The 24,186-nt window shown below is 34.3% G+C and overlaps 1 protein-coding gene across 3 annotated transcripts in view; it reads left to right on the top strand.

Annotated features, from left to right (window-relative positions):
• Positions 1–24,186, top strand: part of Sema2a (Semaphorin 2a) — a 508,917-nt gene that overhangs the window by 380,082 nt on the left and 104,649 nt on the right. For all 3 annotated transcript variants that reach the window (XM_089094861.1, XM_089094860.1, XM_089094859.1), the window contains 3 exons: positions 2,566–2,673; positions 17,384–17,690; positions 21,750–21,980. In XM_089094861.1, coding sequence (XP_088950987.1) covers positions 2,566–2,673; positions 17,384–17,690; positions 21,750–21,980 — 646 coding nt within the window. The remainder of the gene's footprint in view (positions 1–2,565; positions 2,674–17,383; positions 17,691–21,749; positions 21,981–24,186) is intronic.

Raw genomic sequence — 24,186 nt, 5'->3', positions numbered from 1 at the left:
TCTATGGCTTTACTTTATTGAACAGTGAATTGATAGAAAATCCTGACGTTCAGCGGTATTAGCTTATGACTGGTGTTTAGTGGGATGGTAAGGAGAACAATTTCATTTTCGCTTGCAAGGTCGAGGGCTTTCAGAGCAATACGAGATTTATGATGATCAGCAATAAATAGCTTTCTTTCTCATCAGTTGTAACAAGAGCGGGTTTATACAATACGGATACATTTCCTTGGGATTCGGAAGAACAGTTGTAGTAACCTTCCTTGCAGCAACAGTTGCAAATACGACTGCTAGCTCTTTCTGTCGAGGTTGCATTTCCTGCTACTTTGTTCTGTTCCCTCTCAGCTTGGAATTGGGAGGCTTACATACTGTTGTCTTGATAATTTCATCAGTGTTGCAGATATCCTCAGCAGTAAAAGTGTTTTTCAAGTACACGTACAACCTTCTTCTGGTCTGTCAAGAAACAGCTGGATGTTGATTGAAACTACTTGCACTACTTAAACTGGTTGATTCCGGTCTCATGAGAAACAAACTCGGATTTCTTGACCAGAATCCATTAAACCAATCTTCGAGGTTTTTTGTCTGTCAAGATTTCGGGCACTTCTTTTCTATTTACTGCATCATAATTATAAGGCTGGTGTCAGGAATCTGATTCTGAAAGTCCATAGTTTAGGCTGGAAGTGGTTCTAAAGTTATGTGTCAATGTTGTTTCTTCGAAAGGACATCTATGTTTCCTAGCTGTAGTATTGAATGCGACTCCCGGGTGCCGATGGCATTTTGTTTGTTTATTTTTATTTATGTATTTGTTTTCAAAATCAAGGAGTATATACAATACTTACTCAAAATTGCAAAAATACTTCAACAAATGAAACAAAGCAACAATTTACAATAGTGTTAAAAACATAACTAAATAAAATACGTACAGAAAGTAAAAACTAATTAAAATCTCAAACATTTATTGCGCAGAAAGTTTAATTGAATCTGCTGAGTTTTTTCTTTATTTTGAGTAGAACAAACAAGGATGAGTAGCCATGCTACAGAATACTGTGTACAATTTTTAACCATGCAGTTTTTTTTTGGGGGGGGGGGTTCATAGATTAATTACTTACTAACAGGGTTTGACACATAACTAATGTTTCAGGGAAATACAAATTTGGCTCCCCGTCGGTGTTTGTCAAACCTCCGGCCCTGTTTTAGCGAAAATTTTGATCTTCTACGGGGATGCGTGCCCCTAAAACCACCCCCTTGATCCGCTACCGGTTACTAGCATATAAATTTGGGAAGATGCTAGGATTAATATAGTTTATGACTGTAGCACATTGTGGACCCTGACTCAGTGTGAGCCACTCTTCGGTAGCACAATGATCACCACCAAACCTCTCATACTTTCTTTTAAACCACTTTCTTTTATTTGATTTTATTTTTGCTCATTTTCGGTTTAATGGAGTTCTTTACTTTTCTTTGAAAAACTTATTTTGTGGAAAAGTTTTTTTAATTAATACATAAAAAAGAAAACAAGAGTGTATTTAGAGGTTAAAAGTAGTATTTTTGGCAACACTGAGGAAAATGAGGAAACACAAAATAAAGAGTTTTTCTCAGCATGTGCCAAAATCGTGTGCCAAAAAGTGGATAGTACCAGTCAGGCGAACTCTTCCGTTCGATACCATAAAGATCACTGTATCTCGTCCATTATGACCTTCTTAGTTCGTGTGGCCAAACTATTCAGAATTGATTGAGCGGTATTGCCATAACTTGTGTAGCTTTGGTAAGGGATTCGAATAAATTTACAGAACACTAAAACCCGACACCTACTTTCCCAAAAATATTAGAAAAAAACATTTAGCTTTTCTTGTTTTGTGCCGGAGATAGAGATATTCAGATTTAACTTACATCATTAGAAAGGGTGATTATTTTTTTTTTCTGAACAGAGAATAATTTCTTTCTTTAAGTTCATGAAAGGGCAGTCCCTAGAAATATTCCACTATACCTGATTGGAAAGCATAAAAAATCAGCTCAAAAGGTGTATCATTGAATAATTTGACATCTGTGGTAGCTTCCTTTTGCGCTAACCGTCTTATTAAAATTTTTGCCGGCACATGATGCATGCTATTAATGCTTAACAATCAGTAAGAGATTATAGGTTTTATGTGTTTTAAGCTAGCCTCTCGTTAGGTTTTCAAACTGGTGACACATTTAAGATTCCTATCAATCTCTACCAAAACTGCTTCGGAAGCTCCCTGTGGTGCTGGTAAAATTTGCCAATGAACCCGTTGTCTTAGAGACTGTCAGCCGACGCTGAGACCGCAAAATGACATTTATGGTATCGAACGTACTTAAGGTCAATTGTTCACTAAGTATCTGTGCCCAGTTTGGACCAAACGACAAGGAAACCTTAGAATTAATTAAAAACCAAATACGTCATACATGATATGTTAAATGTAAAAATTAAAAGGGTTTAAATAGAGACTACGCAAGCATGGTAACCATTCGATAAAAGGTTACTAACTCCTTTTGTTACAGGAAGCTTTAAATCAATTAGTCAGTTAATGTTCTTTCTTTTTTCTTTAGAATTACGACTGTCGAAACCATATACGGGCTATTCAACCTATTGGTGACGGCTCTCGACTGTACGTGTGTGGAACAAACGCTCATAATCCTAAAGACTGGGTTGTTAAGGTAAGACAAGTTGAGGGCTATCCCCCTTTCGAAATAATGTACACTAGATGGCGCGTGCCACATATGGAGCACTGTCCTGGTGAAAGAGTGTGAGATGTGACACTCCGAGATCCACGCCAGCTGGTGAAGAGGGGGCAACTCCTCGAGCCAATTTCAAAACAAATGGTCCGTCAAAAATCAAAACACGCTATGTTTACTAAAAATTTCCAATTCATCATGAATGTTCATAGAAAAAAGGTAGTCTTCAAGCTAAGAATAATTAGGATCAAAACTTAACTTTCTGAGTATGTAACTTTATATGCCATTATATATATATATATATATATATATATATATATATATATATATATATATATATATATATATATATATATATATATATATATATATATATATATATATATATATATACTATATATATATATATATATATATATATATATATATATATATATATATATATAGTATATATATATATATATATATATATATATATATATATATATATATATATATATATATATATATATATATATATATATATATATATATATATATATATATATATACATATTATATGTCATTTTAAATAAAAAACAAGTTATTTTTAACTGAAAGTAAGGAGCAAGATTAAAAATTAAAACGAACCGAAATTATTCCGTATATGAAAGGGGCTGTCCCCTCCTCAACGCCTCGCTCTTTACGCTAAAGTGTTTTATTGTTTTAAAAAATAGAGTTGTGAGAAAAAGTCAAAGTTTAGCGTCAAGAGCGCGGCGTTGAGGAGGGGACAGCCCCTTTCATATACGGAATAATTTCTGTTCGTTTTAAGTTTTAATGTCGCTCCTTACTTTCAGTTAAGAAAAAACTTTTTTTATTTAATTTCTGAACGTTTTTAAATTAATGCAGGTTTTGATTTTGGCTCACCGTACATGAATAATTAAAACGAAATTTGCATATTAATTTTACTTTTTTTGCTAAATGGCTTTCTCGAAAGTTGTTTAATTTTATTTACGAGTGTTTTTATTAGTAATAAATATATGTAACTTACGAATTAACTTACGTAACGAATTAATTCGTATATTTTTATTACGTATATTAGGGGGGTTCGCTGCCCTAGTCAATACCTCGCTCTTTACGCTAAAGTTCGTATTTTTTCCAATTCTTTAAGAATGACCCCTTACTCACAAAGGCCGTTAATTAGAATAAATAGCTCTTATTAAAGTACAAAAAAAAACTATAGCGTAAAGAGCGAGGCATTGACCCGGGGGCGAACCTAATTATATACGTAATCGTTTCTGTTCTTTTGAAGTTTTTAGGTTGAAAAGTTTTCAGTTGAAAACTTGTTTTTTTTATATTTAATTTCTGATCATTCTTTTTTAAATAATTCTGGAAAATCAGGCGCCCCCGGCATAGTAATGTCCCTGCCCCCATAAAAAAACTTCCTCCATGGAAAGATCCCACCATGTATACCCCGATTCACCCCCCCCACTACCAGAAAATATTACCCCTGAGAACGTTTGTATGCTTCCCAATAACACAAGCTCTGTGTAAACAATGATCAAAGTTCATAACTTGCAGAACTACTCCTGGGGACTGTGGGGGATCAAGTCATTCTCAAAGACATAGTTATTGCATTTTTTTACCATGCTGAATAGAATGGCTATCTCAAAATTTTGATCGGACGATTTTGGGGAAAAATGAGCGTGGGGGGCCTATTTGCCTTCCATTTTTTTGGTCAGTTAAAAAGGGCACTAGAACTCTTAATTTCTGTTTGAATGAGCTCTCTCCTGATATTCTAGGACCACTGGGTTGATAAGATCACCCCTGAAAAAAAAGACAAAAAACACGCATCCGTGATCTTTCTTCTGGCAAGAAATACAAAATTTAAAATTTTTGCACGAAACCACGAAATGTTTGATAATACGCATTTTGAATGAACATTTTCTTACATTGTTAACTCGAGAGCTGTAGTAAATGAAAGAAGTTGAACATTACCCTCAAAAAGTAGAAAGGAATAATTATTTCAAAGGTTCTCTGGAACCTGTGAAATAAGTCGTGCACCTGTGCCTGGCAGAAAGGTACTATGTGTGGAACGAAAATGTGTGGCATGGAGGGAAGTGTGCCATATGAAGTGGGGCAAGTGGCTTTCTGAGCTGTATGCCAGGTGGTGAAGAGTGCGAAACCGTTCATTTTCTGCAAATAACAGGTTCACAGGGACCTGCGCCAGGAGGGGGGAGGGACTCGGGACCCAGACCCCTGAAATCCTAAATTTTAGCGACTTTCTGGGCATTTTCTTTTCAAATTATCAAATATTTCTTTTATTGATCCTCCCCGAAAAAGAATCTTGTGCACGTGACTACATATATATATATATATATATATATATATATATATATATATATATATATATATATATATATATATATATATATATATATATATATATATATATATATATATATATATATATATATATATATACATACATATATACATATATATATATATATATATATATATATATATATATATATATATATATATATATATATATATATATATATATATATATATATAAGCATATTCATTAAAAAACTAGGATTGTCTTTGCCTTTAGAACAAAAAAAAATTCTATATGTATATATATATATATATATATATATATATATATATATATATATATATATATATATATATATATATATATATATATATATATATATATATATATATATATATATATATATATATATATAATATATATAATATATATATGCATATTCATTAAAAAACTAGGATTGTCTTTGCCTTTAGAACAAAAAAAATTCTCTTGTTTTCAGTCTTCTGATACCTACTTTTCCAACGAATTCATAAGGGAAAAGAGGTTTTTAAATTATCTGAAAGCTTTTGTTACTGATTCTTTACATACAAATATCAGAAGTAATTTTTGTTTTTGCTCTTTCAATATTATTTCTCTTCAAATTAGAAGCAGAATTCCATTTTTTGTCTCTTACAAAACAAACAAGGAATTCTAATTTCAGTGAATGAAACCCCTCCCCCCTTCTGTATGTCATAGGAAACTATTTTTGTAATAAAAGTAAACGGCGAATGTCATTTTCCGATTGTTGAGAGATATTCTTTTCAAAGAAATCTAATCGCAACGTTTTTTAGTCTTTTGAAAATTGTGCGCGATATATTCTAGGAATTGAGCTAAAGGAACAACTTGAGCACTTTATTATTTGAAATACTACAGCGCCATTTACTCAAAAGACGTAAATAAAAAAGAGCAAGGGAAGAAACGGGATGAATTTTTCTAAATAGTGGAACGGAAAACCCAACAGAACTCACAAAATTTCTATTGTGCACTCGACTGTCGTCTTTAGTTGGCATAATTACATTTTTTTTTTTATATTTTAAGTAGTATCTTTCAGTAAAATATATACAATTCCAAGACTAACCTTGGCTCCACTGAAATTCGGGTCTCACTTATGAAATTCGGTGATGCAATACTTTTGATTAATCACCGTATCTCGTCCATTATAAGCTTTTTTAGTATATATGACCAAGTTTTTATGATTGATTAGGCGGTTTTACCATAAGTTGTAGATCTTGGATAAGAGATCCGAGTCAATGAAAGAAAACAAAAAGCCGATACGATACCTAATTTTCTAGATATCTTAGTAAAGCCATTTAATTTGTCACGTCTTGGGCTGAAGATAGAAAATATTCAGTTATAATGAAACTTACATCATCAGAAAGTGTGAATTGAACCCCCACCCCTCCCCCCAAAAAAATTATTTTTAAAACCCTCCACCCCGAAAAAAAAAAAAAATCCAGTTTACGGCCGTGGCTCTCGATGATGGCTAGTCTTCGGGGAGAATTCGCTAATGGATCTTTATCTCTGACGTTTACTCGACGTTGAAGTTCGCAAAATGATTTTAACGTGCCTTGTCGCCTTCAGCTTTGTTATAGAAAAAGCCGCGATCTGAACTCGTATTCATCGTTAAACAAAAATCTTGAATGGACTGGAACAATACCGATTTGGCTGAAAACAAGACTGACCTTTGTCAAAGAGAATGTCAGGCTCAAAATTCTATAATTTTGTTCTTAGTTGTTCTGGTTCCTTCAGTGTTGTGATGTTGTCTACTGAATACGTATTTGGTAGCTTCTTTCTTTGACAAAAATGCGAAATAGCTGCTTGGATCTATATCTCAAATTCGAGTTAAGAAGGGGCTTCATCCCCCGCCCCACTCCCCCGAGCACTGATTTCTCATGAAATTTAGGATTGTGATTTGGGATGAGAGGAACACTTTAAAAAGAGTAAAATTAGACGATTTTCATGGAAAGCACAAGCAAATATAGAAAGTGTTATGGGGAAACTGGCCTGAAGAGCCTCCTGTCCTTTTCCTGTAGGCGTGTCTGTCATACAACCTAAACTAATACCCTGAAACGTGTTTTCAAGTTAATAGATCCGCTCCTTCCCTACTTGTAAGGCTTTAAAGTTTCTTGAAATCTTGAAAGATGAACACACATGAATTAACAGAGTGCTTTGTAAATGTAATGATAGTTGAAAGACTAAATCTTTATATTCGTGTACATGGTCTACAGAAAGGAGAAACCAATCTGAGGGATCGCACTTATCCCACCCCATTGTTAATCATTTTCTCTTTCAAATCTCATATACAATAAATGCTGGTTGTTGGTACCCTCAACTAGAAGATATGATGAAGTTGTAATATTTGTATTGACAGTTTAATCATGAATGGGAGGGAAATGCAGGTGTGTCGTGTCGATGAAACCTTTTGGGTGCGGAAAATAGACGGCTCTGATTACAAGACCTGTCAAAAGTAGCTATGCTCAGCTATTTGCTTAAATACTTTGATGGCTAACTAAGATGGACGACGTGATTGGAATATTAATGGGTTCCTGGTCGATTGTTGCCAATATCACATATATGAATGGGTATGTGTGCAAATATCTATAACGATATACGAGAGGGAGGAGGGGTATAATAACGTTATTGTGAAGCTTATCGCAAATTGAGTTTTCTATGGGAAGGCGTTCTTTTTTATCCTTAATCTTCCTGTGTGGCGTCAATTCACGAAAATTCAGGATATGTGGGGAGAATGTGTTTTCCAAAGTCTAAAAGAGCGGCAAAATGGCAATTTCCTATCTTAAATCCGAAAAATGACATTTTGCTACACCCAAAAAAAGGTTGGCAAATATGTAACGGGTATAAGTCTCCGCCCCCTCGCCGAATTGATATTACTGCTGTGGTAGGGCTCTTGGGATTGATGTTAGAGGGGAAAACTTCCCATATTCGTTTTATGCTTTGGTGTGTTACAGCCTGGTTACAACACAAGTGTACAGGGTCATAATTTTCGGGGGGAGGGGTAGGGAGTTTGATGCTTTCCCAGATTTGGATGATGCAGTTAACAGTACTGTTTGCAAGCTAAAATATATGGATATTTATGCTTTAAATGTATATTAAATTTAGGGGTGGGGGTCAATTATTGTCCATGACCCTCATGCCACCAAGTTCTTGAAATTACAAAAATTGGCAAATTAGATTAAATCAATGCCTCGCCCCCCCTTTATGCAGGTGCCTCACTTGAATCTCTGGTTTCATCTTAATTCAATCTGAGGTATAGAGAAGGATTGGTCAGAATAGTATTAAGGCTGATCTATAACTTTTTTGTTCTGGTACAAGATATGTGTGGTTTTTTAAAATTCGAAAACGGTTTCTCAGTTTTTCAGAGCCTTTAGGTCGATATTATTGTAAATCTTTAACTGTATCTCGGTTGAATCCATCGAGGGGTTGCCACTTTCAGAAGTCATGTACACCAGGTAACGTGTGCCAAGCGTGGCGAAATGATTTTCAGGAGGGGGATCTGAGACCCAGAAGCATATGCTTGGACAAAAAATAGTTAATTTTTCTTCGGTAGTCCTTCGCCATAATCCTAGGTGGGTGACTCTATCTCACCCTCTTTATCAGGTATGGTAACTGGATATCATTTCTGCAAGAACATGATAAACTCCAGACTAAAAATTTTGGCGTTTGAGCCTCAGGACTCACCAAACCTAGATTATTTATCACTCATTATATGCTGATAAAAGATCTCATTACTTGTATGGCTACATTTTATAGATTATAGATCTATAAGTTTCCTGGAGATTCCAATACTACAATATTCAAGAAAAAAAAATGTTTTTTGGAAACGTATGGCTTTTTTACCTTTGTGTTTTGTTATTTCTTTTTGACAACTATGGATGACAACAATCCCGCCACACCTTGCCTCCTCCGTTTTTCCAACTCAGCTGTCCCAATTCAATTGATGGCACTTCCAGAAGTCGTATACACAAGATGGCGCGTGCAAAAACACGGTGGGAACTGTTCCAAGGGTGGCGGAATTACGCGCCCTACATGGCATTCTGAGATGTACACCCTGTGGTTGAAACTGCATGCCCCTTGAAATTTTCCTAGCTAGGAATTTAGAATTTAATTGTCTATTACCTCAAACATATTTCTTTTTATCAGTGGACACATACAGGAGAAAATGTAGCGTTTTTGAAATATTCTACGCTAACTAACTTTTAAGGGATTTCAGGCGAAGAAGGTAACAGGTTTTTTGTCACTTCTGTTTTGCTGCTCTTAAAATCATCTAATTTATCTCTTCATCTTCATTATGATAAATAGTCTATGCTGTAAGAACTTGCTTAAGATTCTCATTTGATCTGGAAGAGTAAAATCCTCCACAACTTGTTTTTTCACTTAGTTTTTTTATGCATTTTTTAAATATAGTTGACGGTCGAGCCAAAGAGAACTAGGGAGATAAATTTTCTAAAATTTCATTTCAAAATGTGGTCTTTAATGTCATTGGTTTATATCGGTGATGTATGCTCGTAAACTAATCAAATTATATAGTTAAGTAGCAAGGACATCAAAATGAAATTGGATTCTTTAAATTGGTTAAGTGGAACTTGCACAACCATATACGTCTTTAAAAATCAGAAAAACCCGGAAACTCTATTTTAAATACAAAAGACGTTCGATCCAGGTATAGCCTACTGTTTTGACATTCAGTGGATGCCAAGTCTTTCTTTAAAAATAAAGAAAGCGTAAAAAAATCAGAAGAAAATTATCGTCATATAAATATATATCGTCACTGAATCTAGAAAGTATAACTTTCCTGATTGATATGACAAAAGGCAAGGCCGTCAATTGGTAGTAGACAGGGTTTAAAAAAATTGATCAAATGATTAAAATTATGTAAGAAAATAACCCATAGCTCTTGTTACCACATAGTAATTGAAAAAAAAATATATCACTAATAGCTAACAATCTAAGCTATACGTTATATGTTTAATATTAAAATTCTTCAAGATTAAACACCCAGTGGCGGATCCAGGGGGGCGAGGGGCGCCCCCCCCTGCCTAGTCTAAAGTAGTGTAATTTACTTAATTAACTCAAGTTTGCGGCAATTAAACTTGCTCCTAACACAAATTTATCGGATTAACCTATTTTGCGCTTCTCCCCTAAATTTTTATCAGATCAACCTATTTTGCCCCATCCCCCCCCCCTAAAAAAATCCTGGACCCGCCCCTGTAAACATCAATATCCTATCTTGCCGCATTTATCTCTTTAGTTGACTTTTGAAATATCAAAAAAAAATTCTTCTGATTCGAAAAATATCATTTCTTTCTTAATTTTGACATATTCCTAATAGTCTGTATTTGTTCAATTGCCAATGGTTGTAGCGCCCTATTTATTGTAGGAATACTTTATATAATGCAAGTAGTAAATTGGGCGGTACAATCGTTCGGTTTGGCTTTTTGTGTAAACAAGAAAAGTTTCTGTTTATTTCTGTTGAAAATTCAGTGTGTTAACAAGGGGAAATTTTGCGCAAGGAAAAAGATCCAACAGTTGTATAACAACCAAAATAAAAATCGCAGAAAATCCCGGTTTTCATATGTGGCTAGACCTAAGATAGAGCCAGGAGGCAAAATATGTTTTCATTTTCATGTCTTTGGTACTTTAAGAAATTACAATTCCTGGAGAGGCAAATAGCCCCACCTATTTAAAACCTGATTTGTTCTTCTGGGAACTTATAAGCCATTAAAAAGTCTTTTTAAGATCCAATTAATTCTCCTGTGTGAAATTTCATACCATAGCAAAAAAAACACGACGAGTGAAGTTCCACCAGATTGGTCCTCATCTGTGGAATTTTACGAAAAGTTTAATAACGAAAAGTTTTTGAGTCCGGTTTTCTTAGAATTAATCTCCCGCTTTCTCCGTGGTTGAGCTATCCCCTTAAATGAATAGGGTTTTCATGCATATTAAAGAGTTTCCAAATTCCTTAGCTGATTTTTAAATGCTGACCGCAGAGGCATAGGTGGTTTATTTAACCCGCGTGCGCAATGTCAGTTTTGTACCCATCCCTCCCCCCTTAGCAACGCAAATGGACCTCTCTTTAATGAAATATACATATATGGGAGGCCGTATCTAGAGGGGGGGTCTGGGCTTGGACCCCCCTCCTGAAATTTTTATCCGACTCGTAAAAACGTTACAAAATGCATATAAACAGATTTTTAATTTTTTTGAAGATTTTTTATAAACCTCCCCCTCCCTCCGAACAAAGACCGTGGATGCGCCCCTGCCTTTACGGTACCCCAAAAGATTTTACACCCGGCTAGAAATGTATCTTCTGAATCCTCCCTATCTATGTCACCCTCTCCCTTAACAACGTAATGGGTCTCTCTTTCAGGAAATATACCTGTATGGAAGGCCGTATCTAGAGGGGGGACCCGGTTTGACCCCCTGCCCACCGAAGTTTTTCTGACTTGATAACGTAGCAAAGATGCATATTTTCAAATTTTAATGTGTTTTTTAAAGCTTTTTTTAAACCTCCCCCTCCCTTCGAACGAATATCGTGGATACGCCCTTGCCTTTACGGCACCTCAAAATATGTTACATTCCGGTAGAAGTGTAGGTACTGTTTTATTATCTGGAACCCACGCAAGAAGTGAAGTTTGGTTAATGCTAGTGAAATTATTTCGACTATACATTTGCATATTAAGGGTGGGGTGGTGGCGGGTAAGTCATAGCATATATTGACGTAACCTAACCTAACCTAGGTATCTTTTCCCCCTATATTCCAAAAAAGAAGTTTAAATATTGTAAACTCAATTACAAACCAAGGTTGGCAATCAAACTCTCTATTGAAAGAAACCCGTATGACTAGTTTCTTAAGCATCTTTCCTATATAATATATCGCGTGGGTTCCAGCTAATACAACAATACCGAAGTGTATCTCTTGAACCCTCCCTACCTACGCCACCGGCTAATTGAGCCACTTCACTCGGCTTGATGCTTATCCATTTCCAGTTCCAAAAATAGGCCAAAATATGGTTCAAGTTTATTTAGTTAAACTTCCATTTTAGTTATGTATAAACAATAACTGTAATAAGGAGCAAAGGCTTATGTGCCCTAAATTAACAAATCGTTGGGATTTTAGCGGCAATAGAACTTTTTAACGTCGTACATTTACAAAGAATTCTCTCTTAGAGTTGTGTTTGAAGACGACTTGACTAACTATGCACTGAAAGCGTTTTCGCACATTACATGAAAATGTGCAAAAACAATCCAGATTGTTTTCACAATAAGATTGTTTCAAAAACAACCAGATGGGTATTACCAGACACACACACAGAAAATGTTCCGGGAGGGAGGGGGGATAAAAAATGTTTTAATAATTTGTTAATATAAAGTGCCTAAAAATTCGGGAAATTTTAGGATTTCAGAGGGGGCTATTCCCGAGAGCTCCCTCCCAGGTACGTCCCAGACAGTGGTAGACTAGCTATGGATCTTCTTTGCAACGTTTTTGCGTTGCTTTATTCTGGGAATTTATTGATTTGACAGCGGAAATGACAACATAAACGTGCGGTATGAACTGGTAAATAAACAGTGTCCTGAACTCGCCGGATTTAATTTGTTTTTATTGTTCACCTGGCTGCCTCTTTTGACTAGAGCTATTTCTGATTGAGTTTATTGATTATACGTGCCCCCTCGATGGGGTCTTTACATTCGGGACTGTAATAAGTTGATATCCCAGACAACGCATTGTTATTAGCAATTTGAAATCGAGCAAATGATAATCATTGTATTTATCCCAAGAATTTCTATTTATATTTCAGATGTAATTTTTAAAATTTTCTTATGAAACTTTCCAGGATAGCTGGAAATAAACTTGTGTTTTTTTAATACATTTAGATATGTTTTTTTTTAAGTTTATTCTCTCTTAAGCGATAAAAAAGGCATATCTTTCGGAAAATCTTAGAAACACTAAGGCTAGAATATTCTACCAGACTGTCTCTTTCGTAGAATAAGTCAAAGTGATTAAAAATGAAATGTGATACAGCTTGGAGAATTTTATAGCCTTCTAATACAAAATATTTATGCTATAGGCTTAGAAAAGGGAATTAGCCTACTGTGGTTTCCTAATGAAGATTAGTCGATTGGATGAGAAAATATTTCAGGCTTCACCCTATTCATCAAGATTGATAGTTTTCTTGGAAATTTCACAGGCTATTGTAAAACAGGAAAATTGATGATCATTTCTAGACTAGTTTTCCATCTTTTAATCACATTTACAAGGTATTGATCTTCAAATTTGTTCCTGCATGTTTTCCAATTTGTCAAAAATTCCTCACGTGTTTTTGACATTTCATTAAAGGGACCAGCAAGTAAAAAGGGGCAATAAACGATGGCCAGTAGAAATAAGTTCTGACTCCTAACTCCATTTTTCTCTACTCTTCGTCATTACTCATACGATGTCAATCGGATTGGAAAGTTTCCTTCTTGTAAAAGCAATTTTAAGAAAAATTAATAGACTATTGCGCAATTTTATTTCAAAGGCTCGTATTTTCTTTTGATAAATCCTGCCTTTGAAAAAATATTGTATTAGTTATTTAAAAGATGTAGAAGGCATATTTTCCTAACACCAATTCGGAGACCTGATTTTGTATTTGTTTAGTTTTTTTTCGTGAAAGGTAAAGGCTTGCTACAGAGGCTTCAATCCCCTAAACTGCAGAGAATAAAGCAGGGATTTTTTCTTCTTTTTTTATCAATATACAGAAAATCATTACTCAAAGCCTAAGGGGGGGGGGATTTTTTTTGTAATGAAAATACCAGAAAGGGTACTTTTTAAATCCAGGAGGGGAAACTGTATCGTATTCAAGAATCAGTATTCTCGATGAGAATAGGAAATGGCTGTTGTCAGGAAAGGGTCTTTCTGTTCTCAGGGAAAGTCCTCTACTTAGTCCTCTATTTTGTCATCTACTTTGGCAATGGTATTTTTCCAGAAAGCACTGTCTGTCACAATATTGCAAAATCTTGCACTTTCCTTTCATTCTACCCCCAAACCCCCCTTTTCGTGGCCTTTGTAGTTGGATTCGAGACAATTTTTGTAGAAAACTCAGAGATCAAAGAAAAATAAGACCAAAACAAAGAAAAAACCCGACAATTTTGCGTGATTTGACTTTTTGTCCTGTGACGATTCGACTTCTTCATCAATAGAATTGATGGTACTTATTAAGAATCCAGAAAACACGAGAGAAATGAAGTTTCGTTAATGCTAATGAAATAAAACAAAATATTATGAAAATATATTGGTTTATGAACTAATTTGGGCTATATATTTGCACATTAGGGGGGGGGGTAAAGCATAGCATATATTAAATAAGTAACCTAATCTAGGTACCTTTTTTTGCCCCTTCAACCCCAAAAAACTAGAAAGTTTAAATCTTTGTCAGGGACTGAGCAATAGCTCACAAAGCAGCGAAAACATGTTTTTCATAAAGCATCTTTCAAATTTAGATGCGGTCTTTCTCGTGTGTTTTCTGGATTCTTAATAAGTACTGAATTGAGTTGTGTCAATTAATTATGGTTTATCTTGGTTTCAGAGACTGCAAAATAATTGCATATTTCTAGAACATCATTAGTTCCGTCTCTTACAAACGACGATAAAGGACTAGTCATTTATCAAATTGATCTGAGGAAGTACAAGAAATCTACTAAAAGTGGATAATTTTAGAATCTTTTTACCATTTATTCGACACTTTAAGCTGTGTGGTCTCTATGAATTTTTTGTTTTTTATATTTCTGGGTACTTTCCCATTATGTGACACCTATAAAAAGTCAAGTTTGGTTAACGCTAATGAAATAAAATAAAATAGGATGAATATATAATAGTTTATAAGCGAATTTGGGCTATATATTTGCACATTGGGGGGGGGGGGTGGGGGCGGGTAAAGCATTGCATATATTGAATATGTAACCTAACCTAGGTTCCTTTTTCACCCCCTAAACCCCAAAAAACAACTGTTTAAATATTGTAAATTAAATGAGAAACCACGCTCTTCGATCAATTTAGATAACAATTACCCGCTTTACGAGTCTCCGTCACTGCATTCATTCGACTGTCTATAGCCGAGGTGCCCACATAATGGGAAAGTATTTATTTCTGCTCTCTTACGTTTTTCGTTTATCGGCGAAAATATTATTTTGATATCATTCTATAACTAAGATTAAATTCTAGCCATGTGTCTAATTACATTTTTTATATCGTGTGTATATGGCTGTTTAGACTGAAAACACATTCAAATGCGTCGAAAAACCCTGACAAAATGACAATTTCCTTATTTTTTAGGAAGTTCGGAATCTCCCTTAACCTATCCAAGAAAAAGTCTAAGCAATATCATAATTTTTGCTCGGGAGATGAATAGATATGTTACTTGTATCTAATGATATAAATGTTAAGTCCTTTTGTACGAGTTACAGCTGAAGGCTGGTCCTAAAAATCGCTTGTTTCAAAGGGAAGATAAACCTTAATGGGTAAAAATCCTGATTACTATAATTACAGTATACTGCTCATTAAAGACTATGTGCTTTATTTGGATGTTTTTGTGGTATTGTAAAGAAGTATTTTTGTTTTTTATTCCAAGTGCTGCCCTATTCTAATTCCACCTCAGTACCGCCCTGATGCTGAATACCTATATCATTTTTTGTCGGTAACTGAGTAAACTTGAAATCAAAATTTTGTGGTTAGTAAGCTTATTTAAAAAAAGATTCATTTCTATTTCACTCTAAACTGAATTCTAATTTTGGATGAACTTTAATGAATATTTTGAAACTGAACCATTGGACACTAATTTAAATTTTTATGACATTAATAATTATAAATTTCTATGGATATATTTTTCTTGGAGGAAAAAATGACACGGGTATTCCGCCGCAAGGGGCCGATCAGATCAAGTCGGAATACCACAACAAATGTACGGGGATACCCATACTACTACGACTCCTTCCTGCGTTTTTATCTGACATGAGCTACCCATTGGGGATGGTATAATGTTTCTACTCGCGCGTTTAACTCAAATCATAGCATGTCTTGTTGGGGCAATTCACGTCATCAACGACGCTACCTTATCATCTCAGCTGCAGAAAGGATCCCCAACTGTAAAGGACTGGGTAGACACATTTTGTAAATATGGGTATTTTACACCAGCCTTCGATCTACCATCTTTGCTCTAGTTTGACGTTTTTTTTTTTTTTTTTTTTTTTTTTTTTTTTTTTTTTTTTTTTTTTGCTAACTAATCTTACACACTTTTTAACTTCGTCTGTATAGGGGGTCGAATTTTCGAAGAGAAATTATTCGAAGATCTAACACATACCCGCTTATAAGTATGGGATTCATCAGTATACAGGCTGGTACTGTATACTATGTGACCATTGTTTGTTTGAAATACAAGTAGGCGTGGTCCCTTGGCATAAAGTTTTACAAGTAAAATGCTGTTGGTATAAAGTATGAATCTGCTACGAACGATAGCAAGAACATAAATATACTGATTTTTCTGTTCCTATATACTAAGCAAAGTAAACAAAAAGTCTTATTCTCCAAATGCATTAAAAAGTAAAAATCAATTGTTTTTTTTCTGCCAGCCGGGAAACTTGAAAATTTCAAGTGTTAATTTTTCAAGGATGACTTTCCTTTCTATTCAAGGTTCTTTTCGACTTTTTTTCAAGATTCTCTATCCTTTCCTTTCAACTGTTCAAGGTTTTGGTGTGTGATTCCTGTGGGAATTACATTCTATTTTGAATTAAAGCTTTTCAATCTGATCTGCAACCAGGGCCGTATCCAGGATTTTTTCTTTTTTTTTGGGGGGGGGGATACAAAAAAGTTTGAAAAACCATCAAAAATGTGTTTTTATTCATTTTATTACGTTTTTACGAGTCAGATAAACGTTTGGGGGGGGGTTGTCAAACCCACCGAGCCCTCCTCTGAATACGGCCTTTTCTGCAACACGTTGACTTACGAACGTTTATTTTACTTCTTATCTTTATATCTTTTAATTACGATTTTTGTTATAAGCCTTGTTTGTATTGCAATAGTTGTTCGTATTGATTTGAAGAAAAAAGAAAATAAAAGGAAATCTATGTTTCTTGGAGAATAAGATTAATCAGGACGGGAAAAAATAAATAAAAGGTAATAAGATTAATCATAGAGAAAAAAGGGAAAATATAAATTGAATTGTATACTTGTACACTTTGCAAGTATTCTTAATCGGCACCTTATTATTTTTTTTCCTTATTCTTCTTCTTTTGTCCTACACCAAAAAGGATCGCTGATAACCCGTTATATAACCCTTTTAGGTTGACCTGGACACAACTAAGGGTGTTGGCAGAGATTATACCATTTCACATCTTGGCCGAAACGAATATGTTCCTGGTATTGGCAATGCTGTAGCCAAGTGCCCCTTTGATCCAAACGACAATTCAACAGCAGTTTGGGTTGAAAAGGGCAACCCTGGCGGACTTCCTGCACTCTATTCAGGAACAAATGCTGAATTCACTAAAGCCGATTCAGTCATCTTCAGAACGGATCTTTATAATCTAACTACTGGGAAAAGAGAATATACATTTAAAAGGACACTAAAATATGATTCAAAGTGGCTTGACAGTAAGTCCTACTAAAAACTATATTATCATATTAAATTGTATATTAGATATATAATTTGGTACTTGTATGATATAGCCTGACCTAATGTTATTCATCTAAGTAGAACTTGTTTCTCTGACAGTCAATCCTGATGAAATATATCTGAGTATGATAAAAATATAATACTTTGGAAACAAATTTGAGCTATATATTTGCAAATTAGTGAGTGTGGGGGCGTAGTAGAGCAGGTCTGCATACCTGGTGAGTTAGGTACAAATATTCTGCATATTATGAAGTAAGAATTGTTTTCTAACTTCACACTGTCCAAATACTTTACCCTCACCCCCCTAATGTGCATATATATAGCCCAAATTATATGTTTACCATTTATTCTGTCTCTTCTCTTTGTCTTGTCTCACGCTAAGCTGAAAGAAAATAACGAAAAAAACGCCTCTACAATGCGTCAATGGATGAACAACTTGAGTGGTCGGCGCTATATCATACAAGTAACTATAATTATTTATAACATATGATTATTATTAATTATTATTATGTATTGGCTGTTAATTGACATTTTTATTATTAATTGTTTATTTATATTACTATTTTATTAGTTATTATTTATTTATCATTTTTGATAATTATTATTATAATCATTATAAATTAATTAAAACTCATATTAGAAATTATAAAATTCTTATTAAAAGAGGTATAAATAAATAAACATAATAATATATTTATTTTTATATCACAATATTTTTGTTTTATGAACCTATGCTTCATCTTAAAAAGCCGTTGTAATGTTTTTGGGTTATAAATATTATTATATACTTGTGTATCCTATGTAAGCCTAAGGATTGGGCTTCTTGATATTCTTACGTCAAGTACCTCTTCACTTTTATAAATAAAGCTCCTTAAATATAAATATAGAATTTGAAGTAATGTTTTATTTTCAATAAATAAAATATAGTAAAAAGGTTTACCACTGCACAGCTAGAAATAAAATATACCGATTTTGAGTTTTTTGTTATGCGAAAATACAAATATGGCAAATATGATTCAAAGTGGCTTTACTGTAATTCAGTATAGAAAAATGTTAAATGTATGAAGAATAATTAATAAATAAATAAAAAAATTATAAATGCTCACGCAGCATACGCTAGAAATAAAATATAGCAATTTTGGATAGTGACAGGAAAACCAAAAATACAAATGAACACTGACATATGATTAAAAAATCTTGCTCTAAATTAATGCCCTTCTACGAAAAAAAAATCTTTGAACGCCGTTTAGAGCAGATCTGTCTTTATTGGTTATACGCAGTGGCGGTCTTTGCATCTCTTGTGCCAAGGGCAAAATCTTGATTAGCGCACCCCCCCCCCCTTGTCTCCCACAAAATTTTCAGGCAAAATTGTAACAAAGTTTTCATTTATTAGCAGAATTATCCCAATGAATTAATTTAATAATAATTTTTATTACTATTTATTATTTAAATTATTTAACTGTTATTAATTATTTTAATTTAATTTTAATATTTAATTATTTTATTTTTTAGTTTATTTTCATCTTATTATTTAATTAATAATTTATTAATTGTTTCCATTTATTAACTGCGCCCTATACTTCATTGTAATAGAAATAAAATTTCAGTAATTATTAATGGTTATAACCGTTAGATTATTTATTTGAAATTTTGCGCCCCTACAATTTCTGTCGCCGGGGCAACTGGCCTCTGTCCCTCCCTTAAAATCGTGTCAGGTTACTCGGGAGGCATATTTATTTCTTAGCACATAGGTGAAGTCGGTCATGATTCTTGCCAACTACCTGGATGAAGATCCACGAGAAGGATTCTTTTTTCTTTCTAACTGCCTTTTCTCATTTTCTTTTCCATTTTTTAACTCCTTTTGGACAAAAACAAATATGAAGTCCTAACAATTACAAAACCAACCATGATAAAGAAGTAATTATTACATTTCTTTTCAAGATCGAAAGGTTCGATTGGTTCAAAGATCCTTGTCCAAAGATCCAAAGGTCCAACAGGTTCCTTGGGGATGGAAAATTATAACTGTTATAATTGTTAACTAACAATTACTAAACCAACCATGATAAAGAAGTAATTATTACATTTCTTTTCAAGATCGAAAGGTTCGATTGGTTCAAAGATCCTTGTCCAAAGGTCCAAAAGGTTCCTTTCAGATGGAAAATTATAACTGTTATAATTGTTAACTAACAATTACAAAACCAACCATGATAAAAAAAGTAATTATTACATTTCTTTTCAAGATCGAAAGGTTCGATTGGTTCAAAGATCCTTGTCCAAAGGTCCAAAGGTCCAAAAGGTTCCTTTCAGATGGAAAATTATAACTGTTATAATTGTTAACTAACAATTACAAAACCAACCATGATAAAAAAAGTAATTATTACATTTCTTTTCAAGATCGAAAGGTTCGGTTGGTTCTAAGGTCCTTGTCCAAAGGTCCAAAAGGTTCCTTTCAGATGGAAAATTATAACTGTAAAAGTAGTTTAAGATATGTTTTAGATATTGCACAACACGAGAAATATATGGGGAAAGAAATACCCAATTTCTTTCGTGACCTGAGTCCCCAACCCCCAACCCCTTATATCTTTAAAACCTGTCTTTAACTAATGCCTGTTAATTTAACGTGAATATCTTATTCATTTCTCTTTCAACATTTCAAACTTTCTATATTTGCTTGTTCAATTTGATGTTCTAAATTAAGTTGTTAGAGCTAATTTGCTTCGTTCAATATGCTCTTGTATTTCAATTTCCTGTCTACTCCATTGCTTGGCACTTTCCTGAAATTATGTTCTATTTATTATTTCTGATGTATTTTCTAATTCGAAAGTCAAACAGGGAAGTTTGGGGATTTGGGGCACAACTTCGTAATAACGGGAACCGAAAACAGTACGTTTCCCTAACTTGAGTCCATTGAGGAAACAAAAGTCTCCCATACGTTTTCCATGTAAATCCACTCTCCTAGATAAGATTTCCCAGAAGACCGAGGTTTCAACTTATCCAATTTAAACCTGTAGGAGTTGCTGAAACATATTCTAAATAGCTCCTGAATCTAAAAAAAAAAAGTTAACAGCGGATTCTTGCCGATGTCTTTGTGCGGTGTATGTCAGTCACCCAAACTTTTCAAACAAAGAAGTGTTTTTAATCCGTAGACTAGCAAACACTGTAGATGTTGGGGACAGTGGGCTATGTACCCTCTCCTCTGACGGTTCATTAGTTAAAAAAAAGAAAAAAAAAACTGGTTTTAGGTGGTGTAAAAACGTTTGTTTATTCGAGTCTTTGCTCGTATAAAATATAATTTTTAACACTTGTTAAACTTGCTAAAAATAGCAAAACCATATTCTGAATAGGTCTCTGCTTGTGTAAAAAATAAACAGGAAATTCTTCTAATGAAGTTGGGGATGCTCTCTCTCTTTCTCTCTCTCTCTCTTTCTCTCTCTCTCACGTGCTCTCTTTCTCTCTCTCTCTCTCTCTCTCTCTTCTCTCTCTCTCTTCCATGCACTGTTTATGAAAACCCACAGTTAACAGAAGGGAGCCGTCATTTGTAAAAATTAAAACACACGCTCCTTATTAGCCCTTTATGGATCTTCTGAAATTGTGCTGTCAGAATTTTATGAGTGCTATCACACAGTGGATATATGTATTTGGTGACTAATCTGATGTAAGACTTGTAAAATGAAATGATCTTGTTGAAAAATACTTTCGCAATCCTTCGCAGTCTCCACAACATCTTTCGCAATTTCGATATAACTCATGACAACTGGGCAGTTAAAAAATTTTGATCTATAGTTATTGTCTCTGTCTTATAGGGTTTTGGTTTTAGGATTAAGATTTTTTTTTTTTTTTTACGTAGCACACCTCCCTAGAAGCATTGCTAAATTGGGGTTCTTCTCTATTTCCTTGTATTTACAGCTATTGCTCTTTTCTTCTATTTTCATTGCTCTTCGATTCTCTTAACGATTGCTTCACAGTTTGTCATCGATGGGCTTGAGACTCAAAAATGTATAATATCTCATGAAAATAACTAACTATTTAAATTTCAGAGCCGAATTTCGTTGGGAGTTTCGACATCGGGGAATATGTCTACTTCTTTTTCCGCGAAACAGCAGTTGAGTATATTAACTGTGGCAAAAATATCTACTCTCGTGTGGCAAGAATCTGCAAAAAGGATATTGGGGGAAAGAATATTCTCAGTCAGAATTGGGCAACTTACGTCAAGGCCAGATTAAACTGTTCAATTCCTGGAGATTTCCCCTTCTATTTCAACGAATTACGTAAGTTTTTTCGATTTATCATCTTCTGATCTCACTTAAGAGATTGTAAATACCTAATGACTGGAAGATATAGAATATAGGAAATATTCTTAAAATTAAAGGTATAATGGAAAATAAAGAAATATGGGAAATAAAAAAGATGGAAGTCACTGAAAAACTATTTAAACAAAAATGGTGTATCAAAAGAAGTAGATGGCATTACTGTTCAAGTTTTTTTTGTAAAACGCTGTTGCTCTTAGACGCTTTGTCACGACTTCCAATAAATCCAACATCTAACATAATGCAATAACCATTACACATAACTTCATGTCTCCTATTTGATTAGAACAGCCTAATCGTTGGTGTCGGTAAGTTGTTTAATACGAAAACGGTTTGTTTAGAAACAGGTTGTTGATCAACAATGTATTGTGAGAATATGTGAGCATCAGTATATTAAAAATTCTGCGGCATATCACTTCAATGGGATTCTTTACAAGTGCACAAGTAGTCTTATTTTAAAAAAAAGACATACTTCATACGCATAGGCGTAGGGAATAGGGGGGGAGGGGCTGCTGCCCCCCTTGAACTTCAGATTTACATTAGATATTGATGAGAACTTTTCGCGTGTTATACTTTTTCTGTTGCATGTTCACTGATAGATGGTAGAAAAAGCCGAAAATAAACAGAAATTTCCAAATATCGCTTCCGATATCGATATTTACGTTTCGTTATTCATCAGGGACTTCTTGCTGTCCGGTTCTAAGCCGGCTTAAGCACTTCGGTGTAGACTTGAGAACATATGTTGATCCCCGTTCTGCACTGGTATCTGGGATCTTTGCTTTTCCTGCGGCGAAAATAATTTCAATGATTTAAAGAACATGAAAATTAGAACTTGGAATGTTACGACGTTAAAAACTGACTATCGTATCGACATTTTGACTCACGAATTCAGACGATTCGAACTGGATCTATTAGGAGTTTCAGAAACTCATATCCCAGGGGTAGGAAGCATGAAATTAGGTGGTATAGAATTTGTTTACTCAGGCAGGAAGGATGGGGTACATAGACAGGGAGTAGGGCTGATGATGAATAAGGAAGCTGCTAAGTCTTTTTTAGGCTGGGAAGGTATTAATAATAGAATACTAATTGTTCATTATATGACTAGAAACTTCAGGGTATCAGTCATAGTAGTATACGCCCCTGTAGAACCGACTGACGGAGATACTAGTGACTCAGATGAATTTTACTTACAGTTACAGGAGCAAATAGACAAGGTCCCAGATAGAAATATGATGTTATTACTGGGAGATTTTAATGCCCAGATTGGTAGAAATAGGGATAGATGGTATCCCAGCCTAGGTTAATTTGGTGTAGGAAAAGAAAACAGTAATGGATACAGACTTTTGCAATTGTGTAGGTATAACAATCTAGTTATAACCAATACGGTGTTTGGTCATAAATTGGCTCAAAAGTTAACATGGTATTTACGTAATGGTAAGAAAGCAAACCTTATTGGTTATGTTATAGTAAACCGATGCTAGCAGGAGCAATATATAATACTAGGGTATATAAGGAGTGCTGTTATTTATGTTAAAAGTAAAGATCATCGTCTAGTAGTGTCAAGGGTTAATTTAAAGCTGAAATATCGGAAGGGTAACTACCTCCCGGGAATTTATGATGTTGGTAGACTCCAGGATGAGAATTTGAGAGGAACTTTCCAGGAACAGTTGAATACAAAACTTAGGAGTTTAAAATTTGATAATGTGGAAGATGGTTGGAATACTTTTAGAAACATAATTTGTGAAGTTGCTGAAGGTGTATTAGGGAAGAAAGCAAGAACTGCAGCTAAGAATATTAGTGAAAAAGCTTTATGTTTAATAGATAGGAGAAAGGACTTGTACAAGAATTATCTGAGTGATAGATCGCATGAAAACAAAAGAAATGTAAAGAAAGTGGAGAAAGCATTAAAATATGAACTAAGGAGGAGTGAAGTGGAGGCCATGGATAAAATTGCCGAGGATCTGGAAGATGCAGCTAGACGGCATAATAGTAAAATATTGTACTGGTACGCTAACAAATTGAGAGGGAGTAGTCAATCCGGACTTGGCCCAGTTAAAGATAGGAATGGGGTCGCAATTAGCGATAAGGCAAAAGCTAAAGAGAGATGGGCCGAACATTTTGATAATTTGCTTAACCGAGATAGAGTTGCAGGAAAAAATATAGAGGA

This window comes from Artemia sp. Qi Xiang Cuo, chromosome 9 (genome assembly GCF_049724085.1).
Source record: "Artemia sp. Qi Xiang Cuo chromosome 9, ASM4972408v1, whole genome shotgun sequence".
Taxonomy (NCBI): Eukaryota; Metazoa; Arthropoda; class Branchiopoda; order Anostraca; family Artemiidae; genus Artemia; species Artemia sp. Qi Xiang Cuo.
Note: the sequence above shows the minus strand (reverse complement) of the source record. Positions and strands in the feature narration are given on the sequence as shown.